The sequence below is a fragment of the Micromys minutus genome (genome assembly GCF_963924665.1).
Source record: "Micromys minutus genome assembly, chromosome: 16".
NCBI classification, from domain to species: Eukaryota; Metazoa; Chordata; class Mammalia; order Rodentia; family Muridae; genus Micromys; species Micromys minutus.
Window position 1 is genome coordinate 5,249,627 of NC_137985.1, and position 21,833 is coordinate 5,271,459.

The 21,833-nt window shown below is 37.8% G+C and overlaps 1 protein-coding gene across 3 annotated transcripts in view; it reads right to left on the reverse strand.

Annotated features, from left to right (window-relative positions):
* CEP126 (centrosomal protein 126) overlaps positions 1-21,833 on the reverse strand; it is a gene marked incomplete at both ends in the record, with an annotated part of 66,903 nt that overhangs the window by 17,464 nt on the left and 27,606 nt on the right. For all 3 annotated transcript variants that reach the window (XM_080929758.1, XM_080929757.1, XM_080929756.1), the window contains 3 exons: positions 6,508-6,620; positions 11,614-13,699; positions 14,489-14,687. In XM_080929758.1, coding sequence (XP_080785884.1) covers positions 6,508-6,620; positions 11,614-13,699; positions 14,489-14,687 — 2,398 coding nt within the window. The remainder of the gene's footprint in view (positions 1-6,507; positions 6,621-11,613; positions 13,700-14,488; positions 14,688-21,833) is intronic.

Consider the following 21,833-nt stretch of genomic DNA (forward strand, 5'->3'; position numbering starts at 1 on the left):
TGATTTGCATTTCTGTGGGGCGCTGCCTACACATTCTCCATTACAAGATGGCACTGACATCCGGCTGGAGTTAGCAGTGAACAAGTCATGTGCGCATGCGCTGGGTAACTTTCCACTCCTTGAGCTCTGCCTCTCCCATGGTGTCATAGGGCCTGATGAGTTTCAACCAATCAGGGGGCTCCATGTCCAAGGCGAAAACTGATTACTATATAAGGGGATGGGCTAGATAGTTCGGGGTCTTCGTCTTCACGTGTTGCAAGCTTATGCTCTGCCTCTCAAGATGCGTTAAAGCTTTACCGCAGAAGAATCCTATTCTTGCTGGCGAGACGGTTGCGCGGGACACATTTCCCTGATGGCTAAGGATGTTGAGCACTTCCTTAGATGTTTCTCAGTCATTCTAAATTCCTCGATTGAGAACTTATTGTTTAAGTCTGTATCCCATTTTTTAATAGGGTTGTTTAATTTTCTGGTGTCTAGCTTTTTGATTTTTTTGTATACTTTGGATATTAGGCCTCTATCTGATGTGGTGTTGGTAAAGATCTCTTCCCACTCTGTTGGCTGCCGTTTTGTTTTCTTGACGATGTCCTTAGCCTTACAGAAACTTTGCAATCTCATTAAGTCCCATTTGTTAATCTTTGACTTTAGAGCTCAAGCCATTGGTGTTCTGTTCAGGAAATTTTCTCCTGTGCCTATGTGTTCTAAGGTTTTCCCTACTTTCTCATCTAATAGTTTCAGTGTACCTGGTTTACTTACACTTGAGCTTTGTACAAGGGGATAAGAAAGGGTCTATTTTCATTCTTCTGCATGCTGAGTGCCAGTTGGACCAGCACCAATTGTCAAATAGGCTGTCCTTTATCCACTGCATGTTTACAACTGCTTTGTAAAAAATTAGTTGACCATATATGTGAGGGCTCATTTCTGGATCTTCTATTCTATTCCATTGATCCATGTGCCTATTTCTGTACAAGTACGTACCATGCAGTTTTCAGCACAATAGCCTTGTAATATAGCTTGAGGTCAGGGATAGTGATTCCCGCAGATGTTTTCTTGTTGTTGAGGATGAATTTCGCTATTCTAGGTCTTTTGTTGTTCTTTCCAACTCAATGAAGAACTGGGTTGGAATTTTGATGGGGATTGCATTGAATCTGTAGATTGCTTTTGGTAAGATGGCCATTTTTAAAAAGTTGATCTTTCCAATCCATGAGCATGGGAGAGCTTTCCATTTTCTGAGATCTTCCTCGATTTCCTTCTTTAGAGGTTTGAAGTTCTTGTCATACAGGTTCTTCACTTGCTTAATTAGAGTCACACCAAGGTATTTCATAGTTTTTGTGACTATTGTGAAGGGTTGCTTTTCCCTAATTTCTTTCTCCACATGTTTGTCCTTTGAGTATAGGAAGGCTACTAATTTGTTTGAGTTAATTTTGTATCCAGCCACTTTGCTGAACTTGTTTATCAGCTGTAGGAGTTCTCTGGTGGAATTTTTGGGGTCACTAAAGTACACTATCATGTCATCTGCAAAGAGTGATATTTTTCTTTCTTCCTTTCCAATTTGTATCCCTTTGATCTCCTTTTGCTAATTGCTTCCGGCAGGACTTCCAGTACTATGTTGAATAGGTAGGGGGAAAGTGGGCAGCCTTGTCGAGTCCCTGATTTTAGTGGGATTGCTTCAAGTTTCCCACCATTAAGTTTGATGTTGGCTGTTGGTTTGCTGTATATTACTTTTATTATGTTTAAGTATGGGCCTTGGATTCCTGTTCTTTATGGGCCTTGGATTCCTGTTCTTTCCAAGACTTTTAACATGAAGTGGTGTTGGATTTTGCCAAATGCTTTCTCAGCATCTAGTGAGATTACCATGTGATTTTGTTCTTTGAGTTTGTTTATATGGTGGATTACATTGATGGATTTCCTTATATTAAATCATCCCTGCATCCCAGGGATGAAGCCTACTTGATCGTGGTGAATGATCGTTTTGATGTGCTATTGGATTCGGTTTGCAAGGATTTTTGTTGAGTATTTTTGCATCAATGTTCATAAGTGAGATTGGTCTGAAATTCTCTTTCCTTGTAGGGTCTTTGTGTGGGTTAGGTACGAGGGTTATTGTAGCCTCAAAAAATGAGATAGGTAGTGCTCCCTCAGATTCTATTTTGTGAAATAGTTTGGAGAGTATTGGTATTATGTCGTCAATAAATGTCTGATAAAACTCTGCACTGAACCCATCTGGAGCTGGGCTTTTTTTGGTTGGAAGGTTTTGATGACTGCTTCTATTTCTTCAGGTGTTATGGGATTATTTAGTTGGTTTACTTGGTCCTTGTTTAACTTTGGTATCTTGTATTTGTCTAGGAATTCATCCCTTTCCTCCAGATTTTCCAGCTTTATTGAGTAGAGGCTTTTGTAGTAGGATCTGATGATTTCGTAAATTTCTTCAGTTTCAGTCGTTATTTCTCCACTTTCTTTTCTGATTATTGTTAATTTGGATACTCTCTCTTTGCCCTCTAGTTAGTCTGGCTAAGGGCTTATCAATCGTGTTAATTTTCTCAAAGAACCAGCTCTTGGATTTGTTGATTCTTTCAATGGTTCTTTCTGTTTCTATTTGGTATATTTCTCCCGTAATTTTGATTATTTCTTGCCATCTACTCCTTTTGGGTGTACCTGCTTCCTTTTGTTCTAGAGCTTTCAACTGTGCTGTCAGGATGCTAGAGTATGCTTTCTCCAGTTTCTTTTTGGAAGCATTCAGAGCTATGAGTTTTTTTCTCAGTACTGCTTTCATTGCATCCCATAGGTTTGGAAATGTTTTGTTTTCATTTTCATTGAATTCTAGAAAATCCATAATTTCTTTATTTCTTCTTTGACCTTGCTATCGTTTAATAGAGCACTGTCTAGTTTCCATATGTATATGGGCTTTTTGTTGTCTTTGTTATTAAAGACCAGCCTTAGACCATGGTGATCTGAAAGGATGCATGGGAGTCTTTCGATCTTCTTGTATCGATTGTGGCTACTTCTGTGTCCAATTATGTGGTCAATTTTCCAGAAGGTGCCGTGAGGTGCTGAGAAGTTGTATTCTTTAATTTTAGGATGATATGTTCTATAGATATCTATTAATTCCAGTTGGTTCATAGTCTCTGTCAGTTTTACAGTGTCCTTGTTCAGTTTCTGTTTCCATGATCTGTCCATTGGTGACAGTGGGGTATTAAAGTCTCCCACTATTATTGTGTGGGGTAAAATGTATTTTCTGAACTGTAGTAGGGTTTTTTTTTTTTTTATGAATATGGGTGCTTTTTTATTTGGAGCATATATGTTAAGGATTGAGAGTTCCTCTTGACATATTTCCCCTATAATGAGTAAAAAGTGTCCTTCCTTATCTTTTTTTGATAACTTTTGGTTGAAAATCTACTTTATTCGATATTAGAATGGCCACTCCAGCTTGCTTCTTGGGGCCATTTGCTTGGAAGTTTTTTTCCCCAACCTTTTATTCTGAGATAGTGTCTGTCTTTGTCTCTGAGATGAGTTTCCTGTATGCAGCAAAATGCTGGGTTTTGTTTATGTATCCAGTCTGATAGCCTATGTCTTTTTATTGGGGAGTTGAGTCCATTTAGTTTAATAGATATGAAGGAATCGTTGTTGCTGTTTCCTGCTATTGTTGCTTTGGTAGGTTGAATTGTGCCTGTGTGTCTTTCTTTTGGTTTTCTTCCTTAGAAGTTTTCTTGTTTTTATTATGAGGTGGTTCCCCTTTATTGTATTGGGGTTTTCACCTATAATTTGTTGTAGTGCTGGGTTTGTGGTCATATATTGTGTGAATTTAGTTTTGTCTTGGAATATCTTCGTCTCGCCATCTATACTGACTGATAGTTGTGCTGGGTATAGCAGCTTGGGCTGGCACTTGTGCTCTCTTAGGGTCTGCCTGATGTCTGTCCAGGCTCCTCTAGCTTTCATAGTCTCTGCTGAGAAATCAGGTGTGATTCTGATTGGTCTGCCTTTATATGTTACATGACCTTTTTCCCTTAGTGCTTTTAGTATTCTTTCTTTGCTTTGGGTACTTGGTGTTTTGACTATTATGTGTTGGGAGGAATTTCTTTTCTGGTCCAACCCATTTGGAGTTCTGTAGGCTTCTTTTATGGTCGTGCTCATCTCATTTTTAAGGGTAGGTAAGTTTTCTTCCAGGATTTTGTTGAAGATATTTACTGTACCACTTAGTTGATATTCTTCACCCTCTTCTATTCCTATTATCCTTAGGTTTGGTCTTTTCATTGTGTCCTGGATCTCCTGCACAATTTGGGTTAGGAGTTTTTTGGTTTTTGCATCTTCTCTGTTTTGTCTATGTTTTCAATGTTGTCTTTGGCCCCTGAGATTCTCTCTTCCATCTCTTGTAGTCTGTTGGAAATGCCTGCATCTGTGACTCCTGATTTCTTTTTTAGGTTTCCTACCTCTAGGCTTGTCTCTTTTATTGTTTTCTTTATTATGTCTATTTCTGTTTAAATTCCTTTTTCCATTCCTTCATCTCTTTGGTTCTGTTTTCTTCTAGTTCTCTGAGTGTTTTTCTTGTTTCTTCTTTAAAAGCTTCTAATTCTTTCTGCTTTTCCTCCTGTTCTTGTTTAAGGATCTCTATTATTGTCTTGAGGTAGGATTTTGTGTCTGAGTCTTTTTCTGGAGTGTTTGGCATTCTGCTGTTTGTTGTGATGGGAGAGCTGGGTTCTAGTGTTGCCAGGTTGTCTTGGTTTCCCTGGGGTACATTCTTTAGCTTTCCTCTTGCCATCTTGTTGTCAGTGATTTTTTTCTTGGCCTTTCCCTTATACCTGGCTTGTTTCCCTGGATCTCAGCTGTTCCTGGTGACGGATGTTCCGAGTGCCTGTTGTGCACTCCAGAAGCTGTCGGCTGGGAACAGAGGGCCAGATGCCACCGGGTTCATGGATCCCTGGATCACGCCGGGTGGGCAGGCTCACACTTTCCACGTGCTCTGCTGATACCTCTCTGCCCTCTGACTAGTCGGAATCCCTTCTCACCGGGTTCTCGCCAGTCCTGTGTTGTCTGGGTCTCTGCCTTTCCTTTTGGGGATGTTCCCAGTTCCTGTTGTGCATCCCAGAAGCCGTCGGCTAGGAACAGAGGGTCCGATGCCAAAGGGTTCCTGATCCCTGGACCAAGCCGAGCAGGCAGGCGCCCACTTTCCGTGTGCTCTGCTGAGATCCCTGACAGTCGGAATTCCATCTTACCCGGTTCTCGCCAGTCCTGTGTTGTTTCGTAGTGTGAGCTTTTAACATTAAGTTATAATAAACTCTTAAGTCAAATTAAGCAGGCCTAGCATTAGCAGTGTAGCCCTAACTTTCTGATGTTAGTAAAAACAAAACTGGCTACTTGAAACTAAATCATGCCAAGGTTTTGATACACTTGTCTTAAGATAGTCATGAAACACTTCAAAACACTGATACAAAGTGTCCAGATTCTCAGATGTTTGCTGTGCGAGTTTTGTTTAGTTGTATTTTTTTTTTATGTGAATGTCTGGCACATTGCAATCCCCAAACATGTGGTTATCTTTGTTGTATTGGCATATTCAATGACTTGTACATTCGGCAACAAGCATTTGAGCAAGTTTTATCAGCAAGCAATATTTTCAGTTATGTTTCAAAATTATGGATGGGTTTAAACTTGCTGAATGTAAAGATTGACCCTCAAGTCACTGTAGCTTTAGTAGTTGCTTATTGTATTAGTTTGGATGCTAGCACTGCATGTGCTGTGCATATTCTGGTTTTATTAAAATAAAAAGTTGAACTGCAAAAAAAAGGTACCTAGTTGGAAAATGTTTTTTTTTTTTAATTTTTATTTTCTGGAAAATGGTTTTTAAAAACTATTATACTACATACAATATTATCATAGTGCCCATTTCATGAATATTTAAATAACTTTAGAGAATTTTGTTTCAAATAACCTTTCTATAGAATTATAAGTTAACTAATACTTTTCTTATTTAGAAAAAAACCTCTGTATTATACATATGAGTATTTTGCCCAAACATACATCTGCATGCCACTTGTGTGTCTGCTGTCTCTATAGGCCAGAAGGCTTTAGATGTTCTGAGAATGGAGTTAGAGATGGTTGTGAGCCACCATGTGGTTGCTGGGAATCGAACCTGGTTTCTCTCGAAGAACAGTCAGTGCTTTTAATATCTCTCTAGTAAGATCCCATGGCTGGAGGCTGGAGAGATGGCTCAGTGGTTAAAAGCACTAAATGCTCTTCCGGAGGTCCCAAGTTCAATTGCCAGCAACCACATGGTGGTTCACAACCATCTGTAATGGGATCTGATGCCCTCTTCTGGTGTGTCTGAAGACAGCGACTTATATACATAAAATAAATAAAGAAATCTACAAATCTAAAAAAAAAAAAAAAAAGATCCCAAGGCTGTATCATGAATGGCTTTGGTTATATTCCCATTTATGTTGCTATAGTTTAAAGTAAGAAGCATTTATCTGTCTCTTAAGTAGTTTTCCACTAAAAGGATTCTGCCAAGACCATACTTACCATTATTTGTTCAGTGTGCTTCATTCCTGTAGATCCAGAGGTTTTCCTTTCCTGCTCTAACAGTTTTTTCCATTTATTTTCAACAATTTGCTTTCTTCCTGTAACAGCAGAATCTTAAACGAATGTTAATATAAGAAATTATAAAAACAGAATAGCTAATATATGTATCCACTCAAAATTTCAAGTTACTGTCAAATAATGCAGGAAGTTCTGTATATTTCTTCTATGTGACTAGCAGATTTTATTAAGCTTCTTTAAGTTCTATACATGGGACATTAGCAAGAATGCTTTCTACCCAGTTCCTGCTAAGCAGCAGAATATGAGGAATTCCGTGAAGATATATAACACATATTATTGATATGCAGGAAGAACACTGTAAGATTCTAATTTACATTTTCAAAAAATCAGAAATGAAACTTTATTCATGGTACCATTATGTGTCAGCAAGGCAGAGGTATACTTTCTAGTAATTTCAATTACCCTGAAAGGAGTCCCCAGGGCAAGAGGTTGCCAATGGCACCGAACTGTGCTCTTCCTATTAGATCAGTGCACTAGTGTGCCCAGGATAGTGGGTTTGTGCCCTTAAAGTAGTACCTGAACAGGTCTCATTTGTGATGTCTTAGCATTTGGTGAGGTGTGGGTACATGAGTGCTTCTCACATCAGATTTTGAGTGAGGACATGGGTGTTCTTCACATTGTATTTAGGGTGAGGTGTGGGGACATGGGTACTCTTCACAATCATTTTCTTGTGCTTTTTGTATAACTATTTAAGACCCCATTCTTACAATGCCAATCACCAAAGATGATGCAAATAATTTAAGGGCCGCTGAGTAAAAGTCACCCAAATCTGACACCCCCCATTTTTGTGTTCCCTCACCAGTCTTGACAGTGTGCTGTAAATGTGTCTACTTCAGATTTTGTGTCATAAACATTAGAGACTCTTAAAGTACACTTTGATGTGAGGTATGAGGTGATGATATTGTATTAACTTCCTCATAATTAGTAAGACAATTAAAAACTATGCATTGAAACATGACTAATAACATAAGAGTAAAATCATATTATAGTTCAAAATAAAATGATATTTATAATTATCCAAAATATATTGTGATATAACTAATGTACACATACACGATTTGCTGGTCTAGAATTGTTGGGTCATAGGATGTACATATGCATAATTTTTGTAGATATGAGAATATTTAGTTCACATAAAACTTTACCAACTGTATTGGTTGGTTTTGTGTCAACTTGACACAAGCTGGAGTTATCACAGAGAAAGGAGCCTCAGTTGAGGAAATGCAGCTGTAAGGCATTAGTGATCAAGGGGGGAGGGCCCAGCTCATTGTGGGTGGTGCCATCCCTGGGCTGGTAGACCTGGGTTCTATAAGAAAGCAGGCTGAGCAAGCCAGAGGAAGCAAACTAGTAAGTAACATCCCTCCATGGCCTCTGCATCAGCTCCTGCTTCCTGAACTGCTTGAGTTCCAGTCCTGACTTCCTTTGGTGATGAACAGCAATGTGGAAGTGTAAGCTGAACAAACCCTTTCCTCCCCAACTTGCTTCCTGATCATGATGTTTGTGCAGGAATAGAAACCCTGACTAAGACACCAACCATTGGTAATATGCCTAATTTTAGCTATTCATATATGCAGCTGTATCTAAAAGCCTAAGTGTACATTTGAATGTTCTATTATGAAAAGCGTATCGTAGTATGTTGCTTTGTGGTTTTGTGTGTATGTGTGTGTAGGTCAGAGGACAACTTCATAAGGATTAAAAGCATATGACATCACACTTGTATTAAACTTTATTAGATTTATTCATTTTTTGGTGTTTTGCCTATATGAAAGTACTATCTATGTACTTGGTGCCCGTGGAGGTCAGAAAAGGGCACTGAATTCTCAGGAACTTGAATTCCAGGTATTTGTGAACTAGAACTACCATGTGTGTGTTGGGAGTTCAACCCAGGTCCTTTATAAGAATAACCAGTGCTTTTAGTTGGCAAGTCATCTCTCCAACCTTAGTTTTTTATTAACATGGGTTCTAGGAAATGAACCCAGGTCTTCAGGTTTGCAAGTCAAACTCTTTATTGGATGCTCTATCTTCCTAGTCCAGTGATGAATTTTGCTTGTTTTGTTTCTCTCTCCGCACTAATAACTATAAAAGCATCCTTATGAGTGGCCGAGTAATTAAGTGATGATCTTCTTGATGCAGTTGCTCAATACTGCTGTGACAGTACTGTGCACCTGTGGTCTTTGAGGCAGATGTGTACACTGGGACCAGCTGTTGTGCAGTCATTCATTCTGTTCTTATAATCTGGCCTACAAATGTGACATTTGCCACCCAAGCTTCACATTAACTTAAATCAATGCTTTGTAACAAGACCTCTTTATATCTCTTTCCTTGGTACAGATTCTCTGGCTTATACCTGGCTGATATTTTTATGTGTATTGTAGTCTTTTATATGAGTGAATGAAGGGTCACTTTTACTGACTGTATGCAGTAATCCAACTAAATGATAAAATGAGCCCCCCTTTCCCTGGTATACTTTGCCAACTTTGTTAAAAATCAAGCAACTACTATGTAAGCCTAAATTCTATTGATATAAACATCATTCTGCAGATGCCACACTGTGCTAATTATTGTAGTTTTAGATACAATATCTAGTAACAAAAGTTTTAAACTTTGTTCTTGAGATTGTCTCAGCTATTCTAGGTATGTGCATTTAATAATATAAATATTAGAGTCTGACAATTTTCACAGAGCTTGTTGAAACTACCTGGCCTCAACATGTATACATTTTCTTTTTCCCTCTGAGCTTCTTCTATTTCTCTTTACAGTATTTTTAGTCTTCTCTATAAGCATCATTAACATAATTATAGCCAATTATTCTCATAGACTTTTATTTTAAATGTTATTTAAGAGATACCATTGTTAAAAGTTCTAGGTCTGACCCTTTGAAATCCTAAAACATTTTGATTATTATTATAATTTTGTTTAAATTGCTGTTTCCACCCAGCTATGCATTTATCATGGCATCCTTTCCTATCTGTGAAGTAAAGCATGCTGCATTTATTAGTAGCAGGCAACACTGTGTTCTCTGTCACTGTCCCTTCCCACTAAGTTTCTTTTGATTGACATTCTTTGCCCCTGAGGTTTAATTTTATCTTTATCTGAGTTCCTTCTAAGTAGGCTTATTCATTATAAAGTTTTGTTCATGCTCAGATGAGGGCAGCCATTATTATTTCACTGTAAGGAATTAGTCTGCGCTTTAAAATATGACCCCATGTAATGTGCTTCAGTATATATTGCTTTGCTTGGCTTTATAACTTCTACAATCATTTTACTTTACTAATCTTTATCAGCATTTTCCTTTCTCAGTCTCTCATTATCCACAGGCTTTAGTCTTGCTTCCATACTCACTCTCCTAACACCCAATTGACAAAACAGAAACCAGGCAACCCTAACTCACTTTCCAAATCCATCCATCCATCTATCCATCCATCCATCCATCCATCCATCCACCCACCCACCCATCCATCCATCCATGCATCCTTCCTTCCATCTATGCATCCTTCCTTTCTTCCTTCCTTCCTTCTTTCCTTCCTTCCTTCCTTCCATCCATCCATCGCCCCCACCCACTCTTGGTCCACTTTTATCTCAAAAGAAAGAAGGGTGAACATGCTGTTCATATTATCCATTTAGGTCCATGTGCTGAAGACAGAAATGATCTCAGCAAAATAAAGGCACATGAATAAATTCCCATAGAGCAAGAATAACACCCTTTAATGTATAAGACATTTGAGCAACTCTTATCTTTCTTGATTACTGTAGAGTCTGATTTATCATATTTTCTTACCAACTGTTTATCATAGGATTTTAGTTAAAAGAAATACAGGATTTAGGGCCACTGAGATTTGGATTAAATATCAATGATGGTTAGAGTTAGAATGTAAAAAAATCATTATTTACTTTATATTACCTAATTTGGTTTTTAGAGATATTGTAAAATTAATGTTAAACTATGAGTTAACTAAGCAAAGAGAAACTTTCAGTGAAAGAAATTTAAAACCTAGATTTTTGTAGAGAAGTACTGAAGAGATTTAGGTCACACTCTATGAATTTGATTTTCTATCTTCTATTATAGTTTGGAGAGTTTAGAGCCCTTGTCTCCATTACAGAGGACCCAGGTTTGCCGGCACTTATGGTAGGTGGCTAACAAGAATCTGTAACTTAAGTTTCATGGGGATCTGACATCCTCTTCTGGCCTTCATAGGCACCCTCACTCATGTGGCATAGATATACATAAACCAAATGATAAATAATGAAAAGTTAATTAAAAATTAAGTCAGGCATGGTTTTATACACCTTTAAATCCTGGCAATCATGAGGTAGAACAGGCAGATCTCTGTAAGTTAAAGGACAACAATGGTCTTTATACTGAGTTCTAGGCCAGCCAATGCTACACTGTGAGATGTCATAGAAACCAAAACAAACTAACCAACTATACTGTGTCAAATAAAACAAGTAGTTTGTGACATCTATTTAAATGACCAGTGTTTTTTCCACCATGCTTACATGACAGAAAATCTAATCACTACAGCAATGACAAAAGCACTAGGGACAAGGATTAGATGTTATTCATTCTCTTCCCTTTTTAAACATCAAGAGAAGTTATGGAAAACACAGAGGTAGCAAAAGTTTCCAATTTTAACTGAGCACAGATTAGGTCTTAAGAACTCCAGCTATTAGAGCAAGTTATAATATTGAGAGCTAAGTTATTCACAGAAGGCTAGATTACAACTCACTATCTATACAGTATACATTGCTGTATAAACAATACACATATACAAAAAATAAAACTTCACATGACTCTAAAAGGTTGTATATTTTCCCCATATTTCCCCTCACAATACAAATCTGCAATGTGGTGGTGGTGCATGTCTTTGATCCCAGCACTCACTTGAGAGGCAGAGGCAGGTGGATCTCTCTAAGTTCAAGGCCATCCTAGTCTACAGAGTGAGTTTAAGGACAGCCAGGGCTACACAGAGAAACCCTGTCTCAAAACCGCCCCCCCCCAAAGGTATAAATTTAAACTTTTATGCGTACCAGTGGTCCTCTCATTTTGGCGTCCATTGATTTTTCTTCTCCATTGGAGAACTGATTCCTCTTCAGTATTCTTATGAGTCAAAGACTGGTAGTTTTCTTCACAAACAGGGCTTCTTTGGGCACAATATACTGCTCCGTCTTTCTGGAAAGCTGTACCATTTGAATTAGCTTTTGCTGAGGTTTGGCACTCAGAAGTGTAAGGAGTTGGTAGCGCTGGGTTCACAGCATGGAGGTTAGAACAGGTGTCTGAGAATGGGAGATGACGCTCTTGAGTCCCTCGGTTCAAATGGTACTCTGATGGAAGCTCAGATGCTGAAGTTACACAGCTCTGTGTTAGGACATTTTGAGAATGTTCAGGTATGGCTGACTGACATGGAGACATGTGCATATTTTTACCACTTTTAATGTTTGTTGGTGGTTTAGGTGGAGGATGAGGTATAGTTAGTTTACCCTGAGTTTGGGCCAGTGTGTTGGCTTTGCTTGAAGACTGTGGCTGGCTGACAGTGAGTTTTCTGTTTATATATGTAAGGCCTTTTTGGACCTTTGCAGACCCTGTTCTTCTAGTGAATTTTGTTCCTCTCTGAGGCTTAGCCTTTTGGGTCTTAGAGTCACTAGCATGTACAGGGGCTTTGCTCTCTTCCCTTTTGCAAGCCGACCAGGCTTGTTTGGCAAAGCTACTGTCTGAAGATACAGAAGAGTTCAAAGGTACACTGTCCATTTCATATCCTCCTAAATCAGTAACATTTTCAGAGACAGAATCAGCCTTGGCTTTCTTTCCACTAGTAGAATGTACAGGACATTCAGGAAAACTTGTCAGGTTGCAGGTACCACTGTGGTTGTAACAGTGCTGTAGCCACTGTGGAGTCGTTCCTGCTCTGTTCCTTACCGTGTGGCCATCATCCACACCATTTTCTAGGTTAGCACTTTCATCAAACCACCGCAGTTTTTTACTAGTCTTTGCAATTTCTGTACCTTTTCCTTTCTGTTTTGTTAATTCAATACTATCTCTAATAGTTTCTGCCTTTTGGTGTCTAAACTTAAAACCTTGATTCATAACTAATGCTCTCAAATAATTATGTTCATATCTGGATTCTTTCTTTAATATACTCTTAAGCAGCCGTACCCCATTTTGTTCATGGATGCCATGTTTCATGCTGTGCTGGTTTGGCAAGTCACAGTCAGGAGGGCTGTTATATAGTGGTGCTGATGGGTCACTCTCTTTTTTTTGTTTTCTATCATTTGAATTAGAATTTTGAAGTGCACAGGTGGTCTGAAAATTGTCTGAAAATAAAGACTTTCCTTTATTACAGTTAAGATGATTTATCTTTTCATGTTTCATATTTTTCAATTCATCTAACTTATCAGAACACTGCACGGGGTCAATTTCTTTTATTTGTGTGTTGTTCTCTGACTGTGAATTAGGCAACAAAACTTGTGCAGATGAAGCAGGAATGGAAGTTCTGCTTTCCCATGTCATCTCAGAAGGTCTCTCTGGGATGGAAAAAGAAGCTGCTTCCTGGGTCAGAGGTTCTGGAGTAGTCCAGGCTCGGCTGATCGTAACTGCTGGGCTCTCAGTCCGTGGCGGCCTCCCCCTTTGGAGTGCTCCACTAGTGGGATTACTTGTCCTCAGAGCATTACTTTCTCCTTTTTTATCTAGTGCGACTACGGACGGACTGCACACAAAGACCATGGAGTCACTAGTAGTTCTTGTGGTTCTTCCCACAGTCCTGCTTAAAGCAGGTGGATTTTGGTCTTTACTATTTAAACATTCCCATGAGGGCAGAACATTAGATTTAATTAAAATATTTGAAAAAGATGCAACAGGCTGAGTATTTTGAGCATCTAAGTTTGTAAGCCAATTGTTTATATGCTGGGTTTTAGAGAATGATAGTTTATCTTCATCAAAGCAGTTTAAATGAGCTGATTGTAGATTTGCTGACTCGAGGGGAGCAGAGTTCTGCTGGGTTGATGTGGAAGGCTCCATACTAAGTGTGATGTATATTTCTTCACGCTCTCTAGCCTCAAGACTGTCTATACTTGAGAGAGTTTCAGAATTGGTTATCTGATTAACTTCATCACAAAATTTCTGAGGGGAAAAACAAAGAACACCATTTTGTTCTGTAAACCCACACGATTATTACTGAGTTTAATCATCCTCCACACAGAAAACACTGTGACTGTAAACAGTATAGGTATAATATTGCAGCAGACTTCATAGCAATAAAGAAACTAACAAAATTATAATACTTTGTTTCACTTCAACTCCCAAACTAACTGCTCAATTGTTCTGGCCACCGAGATAGCTTAGAAATAACTGCTATTCTATTTAGTGTAGAAAGTTTCTCAATACTAAATTAATTCTGAAAAATACTTTCTTATAAATTATATATTCTTCCTGAAACCTTCATTAGACTTTGACACAGCAGCCATCAATTCCCAGTAGCCCTTCAGCTAGACTTTGTCCTCATGAATCCTTCCCTCCCATGCTGACACTGTGCTCATCTTGGACAGGCTGTTCATCGTCAATTGGCCTTTTAATTAATAACCTAATATCTATATGTATTATAATTTTTAGGTCATTTTTGTAATATAATTTCAAATAATAATACTTATATTACACTGTAATTTCAATTGCCTCATGTTTGTTGGAATAACATTCACAAAGCATATATATATTTTAAATATGTGGGGAAAAAAAGCAGCAGAAAGAAAAATGGGGAAAAAAATCAGGAAAACCAATCCAAGTTTTCTTTTAGCGTCTGTGACGAAGTTGTGTTGACTCATCTACAGTATATTTTGGCTTCCTTTTTGAAAACACTGAGAAGTAGGGCAGAATTATTACTATAAACGAAAACACTAGTAAAATAGTTCATACTTGCAAATCGCTTAAATGTTGATTCTCTAGGAGTTTCTGTGTCTCCTCCAGTTTAAGTTGGAACACATCCTTGTCAGTAGCTAGGTTTGCTATGTTGTTTTCCTTCGTTTCTTTATTATGATTAATTATGCGTACAAGATGTTTTTGATGTTTGTGACCATTTTGTGACAACGTTGAAGGAAAGGCAGAATCTATAGCTCTAGGAACAAGATATAAAAAGATTTAGTACATTTAATTGAAAATTAAGTTAATTCTATAAGTATATAAATGAGACAATTTTGTGTTCTGTGCATGTGTGTCCAGATAATTACATATAAGGATATTGGAGAAATATATAGATATATTATAATGGGACGTCAAGGCAATTAGACCAGAGTGTCAGTAAAGAAGAGTATCACATAAAGATAATCATTCATTCATGACTTTGATTACTATATTCCATTCTTTTATCACTTGGGCTAGGGTAGAAATCATATAAATCTGTAGCCAGTTGTCCTTTACCTAGATATATATTTTAATATTTACTAGCTTTTATTCTTGGTGTCATGGCCAGTGGGTATTCCTATATTCCTGAAAGAGTTGGCTGAAATTCAAGCAGATGGAAATTATGAATAATGCTTTGTCAGGAAAGGTATGAATGTCCTTCCAATATGGGAGTGTGGCTCTTTCTCAACCATGAACATAAACTATTGTTTTTAGTTTGTTTCAGGAATATAATCAGAAACACAAGCTTTTTTTTTTTTTTTTTTTTTTTTAATACTACACAAGGAGTGTCTACTTTAGTGTGTCCAATCAGGACATTTTCTTCTTTAACAATGTTGTACTGCCTGGAAACTCAGGGCACCTTTTCTATTAGATTCTTTGTGCTTCCTGTTATATTTTGAAAAATCCAATTCCTTCAAGAATAAGGTGGCAATGAAGGATACAAAGAGTGACTCCTGTATTAGGGCCAGTTGTATGAATCCCAAGGACATTTATTACCAACACAGTTATTTCCAATTAAATTAAGATAAACATTTTGAAGGTGGCATATTTCCACATTTGACATATAACTATCTCCAATACCCATATATGTCTTTATTTAGACGGACCAGAAGATTACTATACTCCTAATTGTTCCTTTGTTATCACTAGTGAGAACAGCATGTTTGCCTGTCTGGTTTTTTTTTTTCAGTACCTTTCTACTTTTATATCATTTTTCCCCTTTAGTCACCCTTCCCAAACAAAATAAGAGCAAAATCTATGAAAAGTCTAATAAACTGAATTTATTTACCTTTAAAGTTGTCGTCTCTCAACTGTTTCTTCTCTATTCCTTTCTTCTCTACTCCACTTTCTTCTCTCCTCTTCTCTACTTTCTTCCCCCATTGAGGAGGATTGAAGGAATGGATGGGAATCAAAGGAGATGGGGAAGTAGAGATTGACATAGAGTGAAGCATGGGAGGAAAGGAAGAAGAAATCATAAAAGAGGAGGAAGGAGGAGGCACTGGAGAGGGAAAAGCCAGATAAGCTGGAGGCAAACAGGGAGAAGAAGATGAATTCAAGGGAGAGGGCAAAAGAGGGATAGATGGAACAGGTAAGGGAGGGGAGGTGGAAGGAGGAGGTGAAGGAGAAGAACGTATGGACGAAGAGGAAGAGACTGCTTCCAAGGATGGAGAGGATGTGGAAGTAGAAGGTGTTGATGGAGAATGACAGGGAGGTGGGTGGGAGAGAATCAAGGCAGGCAGATGGTCTACAAAGGCCTGACACTGATTTGACAATGTTGTGGCTTGTGGAACAGATTTCTGAACTGACTGACAAACATCAAACCTAGAAGGATGTTCAGGCAAAGGAGTGATACAAGAGAGGCGTGGGACTGGCTGAGTTGGATGCTTGGATAAACTGGAAGGCTTCAAAACAGGGAGAGTTTCCAAGGGGTTTGGGGAAACAACCAGTTGAGCTGGAAGGGAACGGCGGATAAGCGTAGGCATTACAGTTGCTTGGGTAGAATGCTGTGCTGCAAGGAACGGTTTGGGTCTGAAAGTTTTATAAAATAATCTGTTCTGTGAGTCAGGATCAGGAATGTTGGGAGGACTTTGGGATGGGTGAGGTCGAAAGACAGGTGGCTCAGAAGGAATAGGGTCGGATAGATTGGGGAAAGTGCTAGAAAAGCTAGACGTAACTGGGATTGGAGGGTGAGGAAGATATCTGATAGGATAAGATGGTAATGGGGCTTGTAAAAAGGTCTTTGGAAGAGTAGAGGGAACAGATGAAAGAACACGGGTCTTGGGGATGGGAAAAACAACTGGGTAGCTAGGAAGATTCTGGGGATGATGAGATAGCAGTGGGGCCTGTGAGGCAGACTGCTGGCCAGAGAAGTAGGGGTCAGGATTGGAGACAGCTGGACAAGCAGGAATGGATCTGCACAGGTGGGAAAGTATTTGGACAGGCAAGTAGAAAGAACCTCATTAAGATGTTAAGAACTATTACTGGGATGCCTGTAGAGTTTTGATTAGTTTTATCCTTTGATCTTCTACTGGTCAGCCACATTCCTCACAATGATCGACTGAAACATGTACATGGATGTTTCAAGTTAACCTGGCCTCTCCTTTTCAAGTCTGAAGCACAGATATGTGCTGAAACATCTAGTTTAAAACCACTAGTGTAAGGAGCAAAGGCAGACATCTCAGGGTGCTTGTGTTTTAGACGGACCATCTCATCACAAATACATGGATATTGGAGATAGATATCTAACAAAATGGTTTTTTTTTTAGAGAATTTATCCACCATAAATGCCAAACAGATTAGCTTTGTGACAAGAAATTGGTTGTGATGGAAGGTTGATGATGTCTGATATTTTAATAGTACCTTATTAGTATTTTTATATCTCATTATTACCTAAGTAGTTCCTAAAACTGAATCTCATATTTAAATTGAGGCTTAAGCATTAGTCTCCACTTTTCCAAACAAATTTCTGTTTTAGATGACAACATTAGCATCTTAAAATGTTTTAATTTACAACCAGCATTTTCTATGTCAGAACCACCTCTTGAGCAGAGGCTACGGCTCAGCGGTAGAGCTTGCACAAAGACCTACTCAGTCTCCAGCACCACAACTCCTGCCCCACTACGTTTCTCAGGTACTGCTTCTTGGTATCACTTTATTTCTGAACCCATTTCAGGTTTATATTCCACTGAAATGTAATTCCAACATGAAAATAGCTTATTTAATCTTTGTATAAACATTTGTAACAAATTTATTTACAAAAAGCCAATAAGTAATCACCAATAGTCTAAAATTTCATACTTATACATGGCATTTATAGTTTATAAAACACTTAATATACAATATTTAACACTGTCAGTTATTTGGGGAGGACAATCCAACTTTTTACTAGTTACCCATAGATTTGTTTCTCATAGATTATATTTATTTGCCTTTCAAATACAGACTTATGCTATATATGTACACATATACATAGGTAATAATAAAGTCACAAAGTATATTATAAAAACATAAAAACCAGGTATTTTAATAAAGAATAAAAATTATTTCTCAGAAAGATAATACACAATGTATAGCTATTTTAGTACAGATTTGCTAAAATAATAACACAGTGCTTCATAAAAATTGAAATTATCTTGATAGTTTAGCCCTTCTAAGATTGTAAACAACTGCACATTGCTGAGCAAGAAAAACCACCATGCTTTTATTCACTGTACAAAAAAGGTGTCTTTAAAATGGAGAATATTGATTCTACCTATTCAAAATATTTATTTTGTCAGCATAAAATACTAATTGAACACAGGAAAAAGAACTGGAAAGCAAAAGGTCTCTGTATAAAAATGCTAAGTAGTTTAGAAGTTTTAAAGTTCAAGTTCCCTTCAAACCCAATTGCCTTGGTTAATATGTGCCATCTGTTGTCCAGACAAGCTCTTTTATAACATTCTAAAGTCACACTGCCTTCATGTCTTCAACATTGGCTCTTAACACATTTCTAGCTTGCTTCACTTCAATGTGCTGCTTTGCTTTAGATGAATGATTTAGCCCAATTACTGTAAAAATAGAAATGTGACCCCTATCTTTAATGGGTTTTGTTTTCCAGCTATTATCTTTTTATCATTCTCTGGTTGACCATTTTCAGGCTCACTCTTGAGGCCAGCCTTTTTCAAGTTTTGAATTTGGAGACCCTCTTGCTACTCTACCAGAACTCTTCATGGAATCTTGTGTAAACTGATTGTGATATTGTCTGTATTTGTATATGTCTGTAAAGGGTTAACATTATCCTTTACCCTTCTCAATGGGCTAGATCAGTATTAGGGGTCCCTTTCTAAGTTGGTTCTTTGGGAAATGGTTCATCCACTGTGATTGCATTGTTCTACAGTGGTGCTGTCATTTGCAGAAGGTATGGACTTAGCAAAGACTAGTTTTGAAATGCTTTGTAGCCTTCCCAGGCTATTCCTATCTGAGAACACTGTCGTGCTGCCACTGGCATTCTGACTGATTGTTTAACTCAAGACTACCACTGACAGATACTGACTAGTCTTACTTTTTATCTGTGATGACTGTCACAACTGTATTCATGGCCTAGACTTCCTGAATACCCTACACTTCAAACTTACAGCATACCGTCTTGTGGTGGTTTGAATATACTTATCTCGGGGAGTGGCAATATTTGAAGGTGTGGCCTTGTTGTAGAAGAAAATATGTCACTGAGGGCATAGGCTTTAATACCCTTGTCCTGGCTGCCTGGAAGATAGTCTTCTCCTGTTTGCCTTTGGAATAAGATGCAGAACTCTCAGCTCCTCCAGCACCATAAATGGATACTGCCATGTTCCCACCCTGATGATAAAGGACTGAACCTCTGAACCTGTAAACCAGCCCCATGTACATGTTGTCTTTACAAGAGTTGTCCTGGTCCTGGTGTCTGTTAACAGCACTGACACCCTAAGACACCTATCTTCCTTTCAACTACTCTACCTCTAACCTGTTGATTCTTCCTTCATAGCCATATTCTTCTTTTTGTAGCAAAATGCTTAACCTGAGATCTACCCCACTATCTATCCCTGAGTTTCGACAAAGAGTTTTACCATCTCACCCTCTACTCTACTCACTGATGAAACCCTCTCTCTGGAACCATCTTTGACTCTTTCTCATCTTCTATTTCCTTCCTTTGCAGCTCTGAAGAAGTCATTTTGATTAACTAGTTTATGTGATTTTCCACCATTAGTCTGCCCCTATTAAGTTGGCAAAACTTCTAAAACATATTGGGAGCTTGCTCCAGTTCTTTCACTACTTGTTTCTAGAACACATTATTTATCAAAGCCCTCCCTGGTTTAGCTCTTGGCTTCCTTTCCTACCTTTGTATCTCACTGTACATACACATAAAACAAATTAAAGCAATTAAACGGTAAGAAGTGCTTGTCTTTGCCCTCAGGGTTTACTTTTATCTATGGCACTTCCTTCTTATTTCTGGAATTCCTCTAACATGTACAGCACTGTAGTTCAGTATACTGAACAAAGCTATAATCTGGTTTGGGAAACAAAAACACTCAAAAAAAAATTAAGTACAATAAAATCACAACCTTCATAGCTTTTCCTAGTCTTTTTTCCTTCAAATTTGATTAAAAAATTTAAAATATTAACATATTATTCTTTTCAGTGAAGTTAATTGTAAAAACTTTGGAAATAAGAACATTATATGTCAAAATTAATCAGACTCAAAGTCTATACAACTTAACAAACTTATATCCAGTTAGAATTGTCATTTGAAATAGAAATTGTGAAGCTTCACATTTATGCACATATCCACCACAAAACCCAAACTTCATGAAATTAGCATTAGAAAATAATTAGTTTTATGATTTCGTTTTCATAACTCAGATCCATTCCTGGATTCACTCCTTTTTTATCACCTTATTATAGTTAGCTGTTTTCTTGTTATACTGCACCCATGATATGTTTGTTTACATATATACATGGGTTACTGGCAAGAGAGACTTGAGAGAAGACACGTGGTTTACTTCTTTCTGAGATTGTGTGATCTCGCTTGATAATGTACATGTCCACCCATTTTCTTGTACATTTTAATTTCACTTTTCTTTACAGTTGAGTAGTACTCGTGTGTGTATAAAGACTATCCACTCATCTGCTGGACAACAAATCTTATTCTAATTCTTTGCTTCAGCGAATAAAGGAGCAATAAACAAGGGGTGCAAACATCTTCATGGCCGTATATGGTGTTGTCTGAGTTCACGCCCAGGAGTGAAATAGTTGGGTTATATGGTAGTTCTGGTTTTACTTTTCTGAGAAGTCTTCAAATGTATTCTTACCTTTACCTTGGCTGCTTCTATTTTCTTTATGCTACCATAGCAAACTTATAAAGTATTCTTTTCATGAAATGTTGCTTTCTTTCCTCCCTTTCTTCCTCTCTCCTTTATCTACCCTCCTTATACACAATAATCTATAATAATTATAACAGTATGTTTAAAATTGGTTTTGTTTGTTTAAAATTCTCTGAAAATTTCAGGAATAAGTGCATATTTTATAAGCTCTTAGTATTTGTATTCTCTGACTCACCTATGTTACTGTAGTTGTTGTTGGCAGCGCCTCATGGCACTGAACTCTTATCTTCTTGCCTCCACATCAAAGATATGCATTAATCTCCATTCCTACCTCAAAATATGGGCATTTCTGTCTCTTTTTCCTCTTCTCTCCCCACCCTCTCTTTCTAGTTCTGGGGGGGATGGCAATCCTGGGTCTGGTGCATGCTCAGTAAACATTTCACCATTGAGCTGTTGTGCCAGTGTGTTCAACTACACTTTACCCTGAATATACATTGCTCTGTCACATGTGAGCACGATTCTGTCCAAAGTGCCATTCACCATCTGCCCTGAATAACTTCTATTTTCTTCAAAGCTTGGCTGAAGCATTCCTTTTTTAAATAAGATTCTTCAAAATAAAGAGTAGTTCTTTTCTAATGAATACTGAAAGGATTAAATTATGTTTTAGGTCTAATCAAGATAATTTTTGACCAGAGAAATTCTAAAAATGAAATAATCACATTTTGTATAGGTAAAATATTAACAAAATTTACAGCCTGAATTAATAACAACTTCCTACAAGTATTCTGATTATTACTACTCATTTGATGTCAATCTATGTATTCTGTATGGTGATCCATTCCAGACCTTATACAGGTAAAGCAAATGCTCTCCCACTGAGCTACACCTACAGTCTCAGTGTTTTCTACAATGCCATTCTACTTCTAAGGTTATACATATTTTAATAAAAATGATTTATTTTTATTTTATATGCATTGGTGTTTTGCCTATATATATATCTGCAAGAGGGCATCAGATGCCCTGGA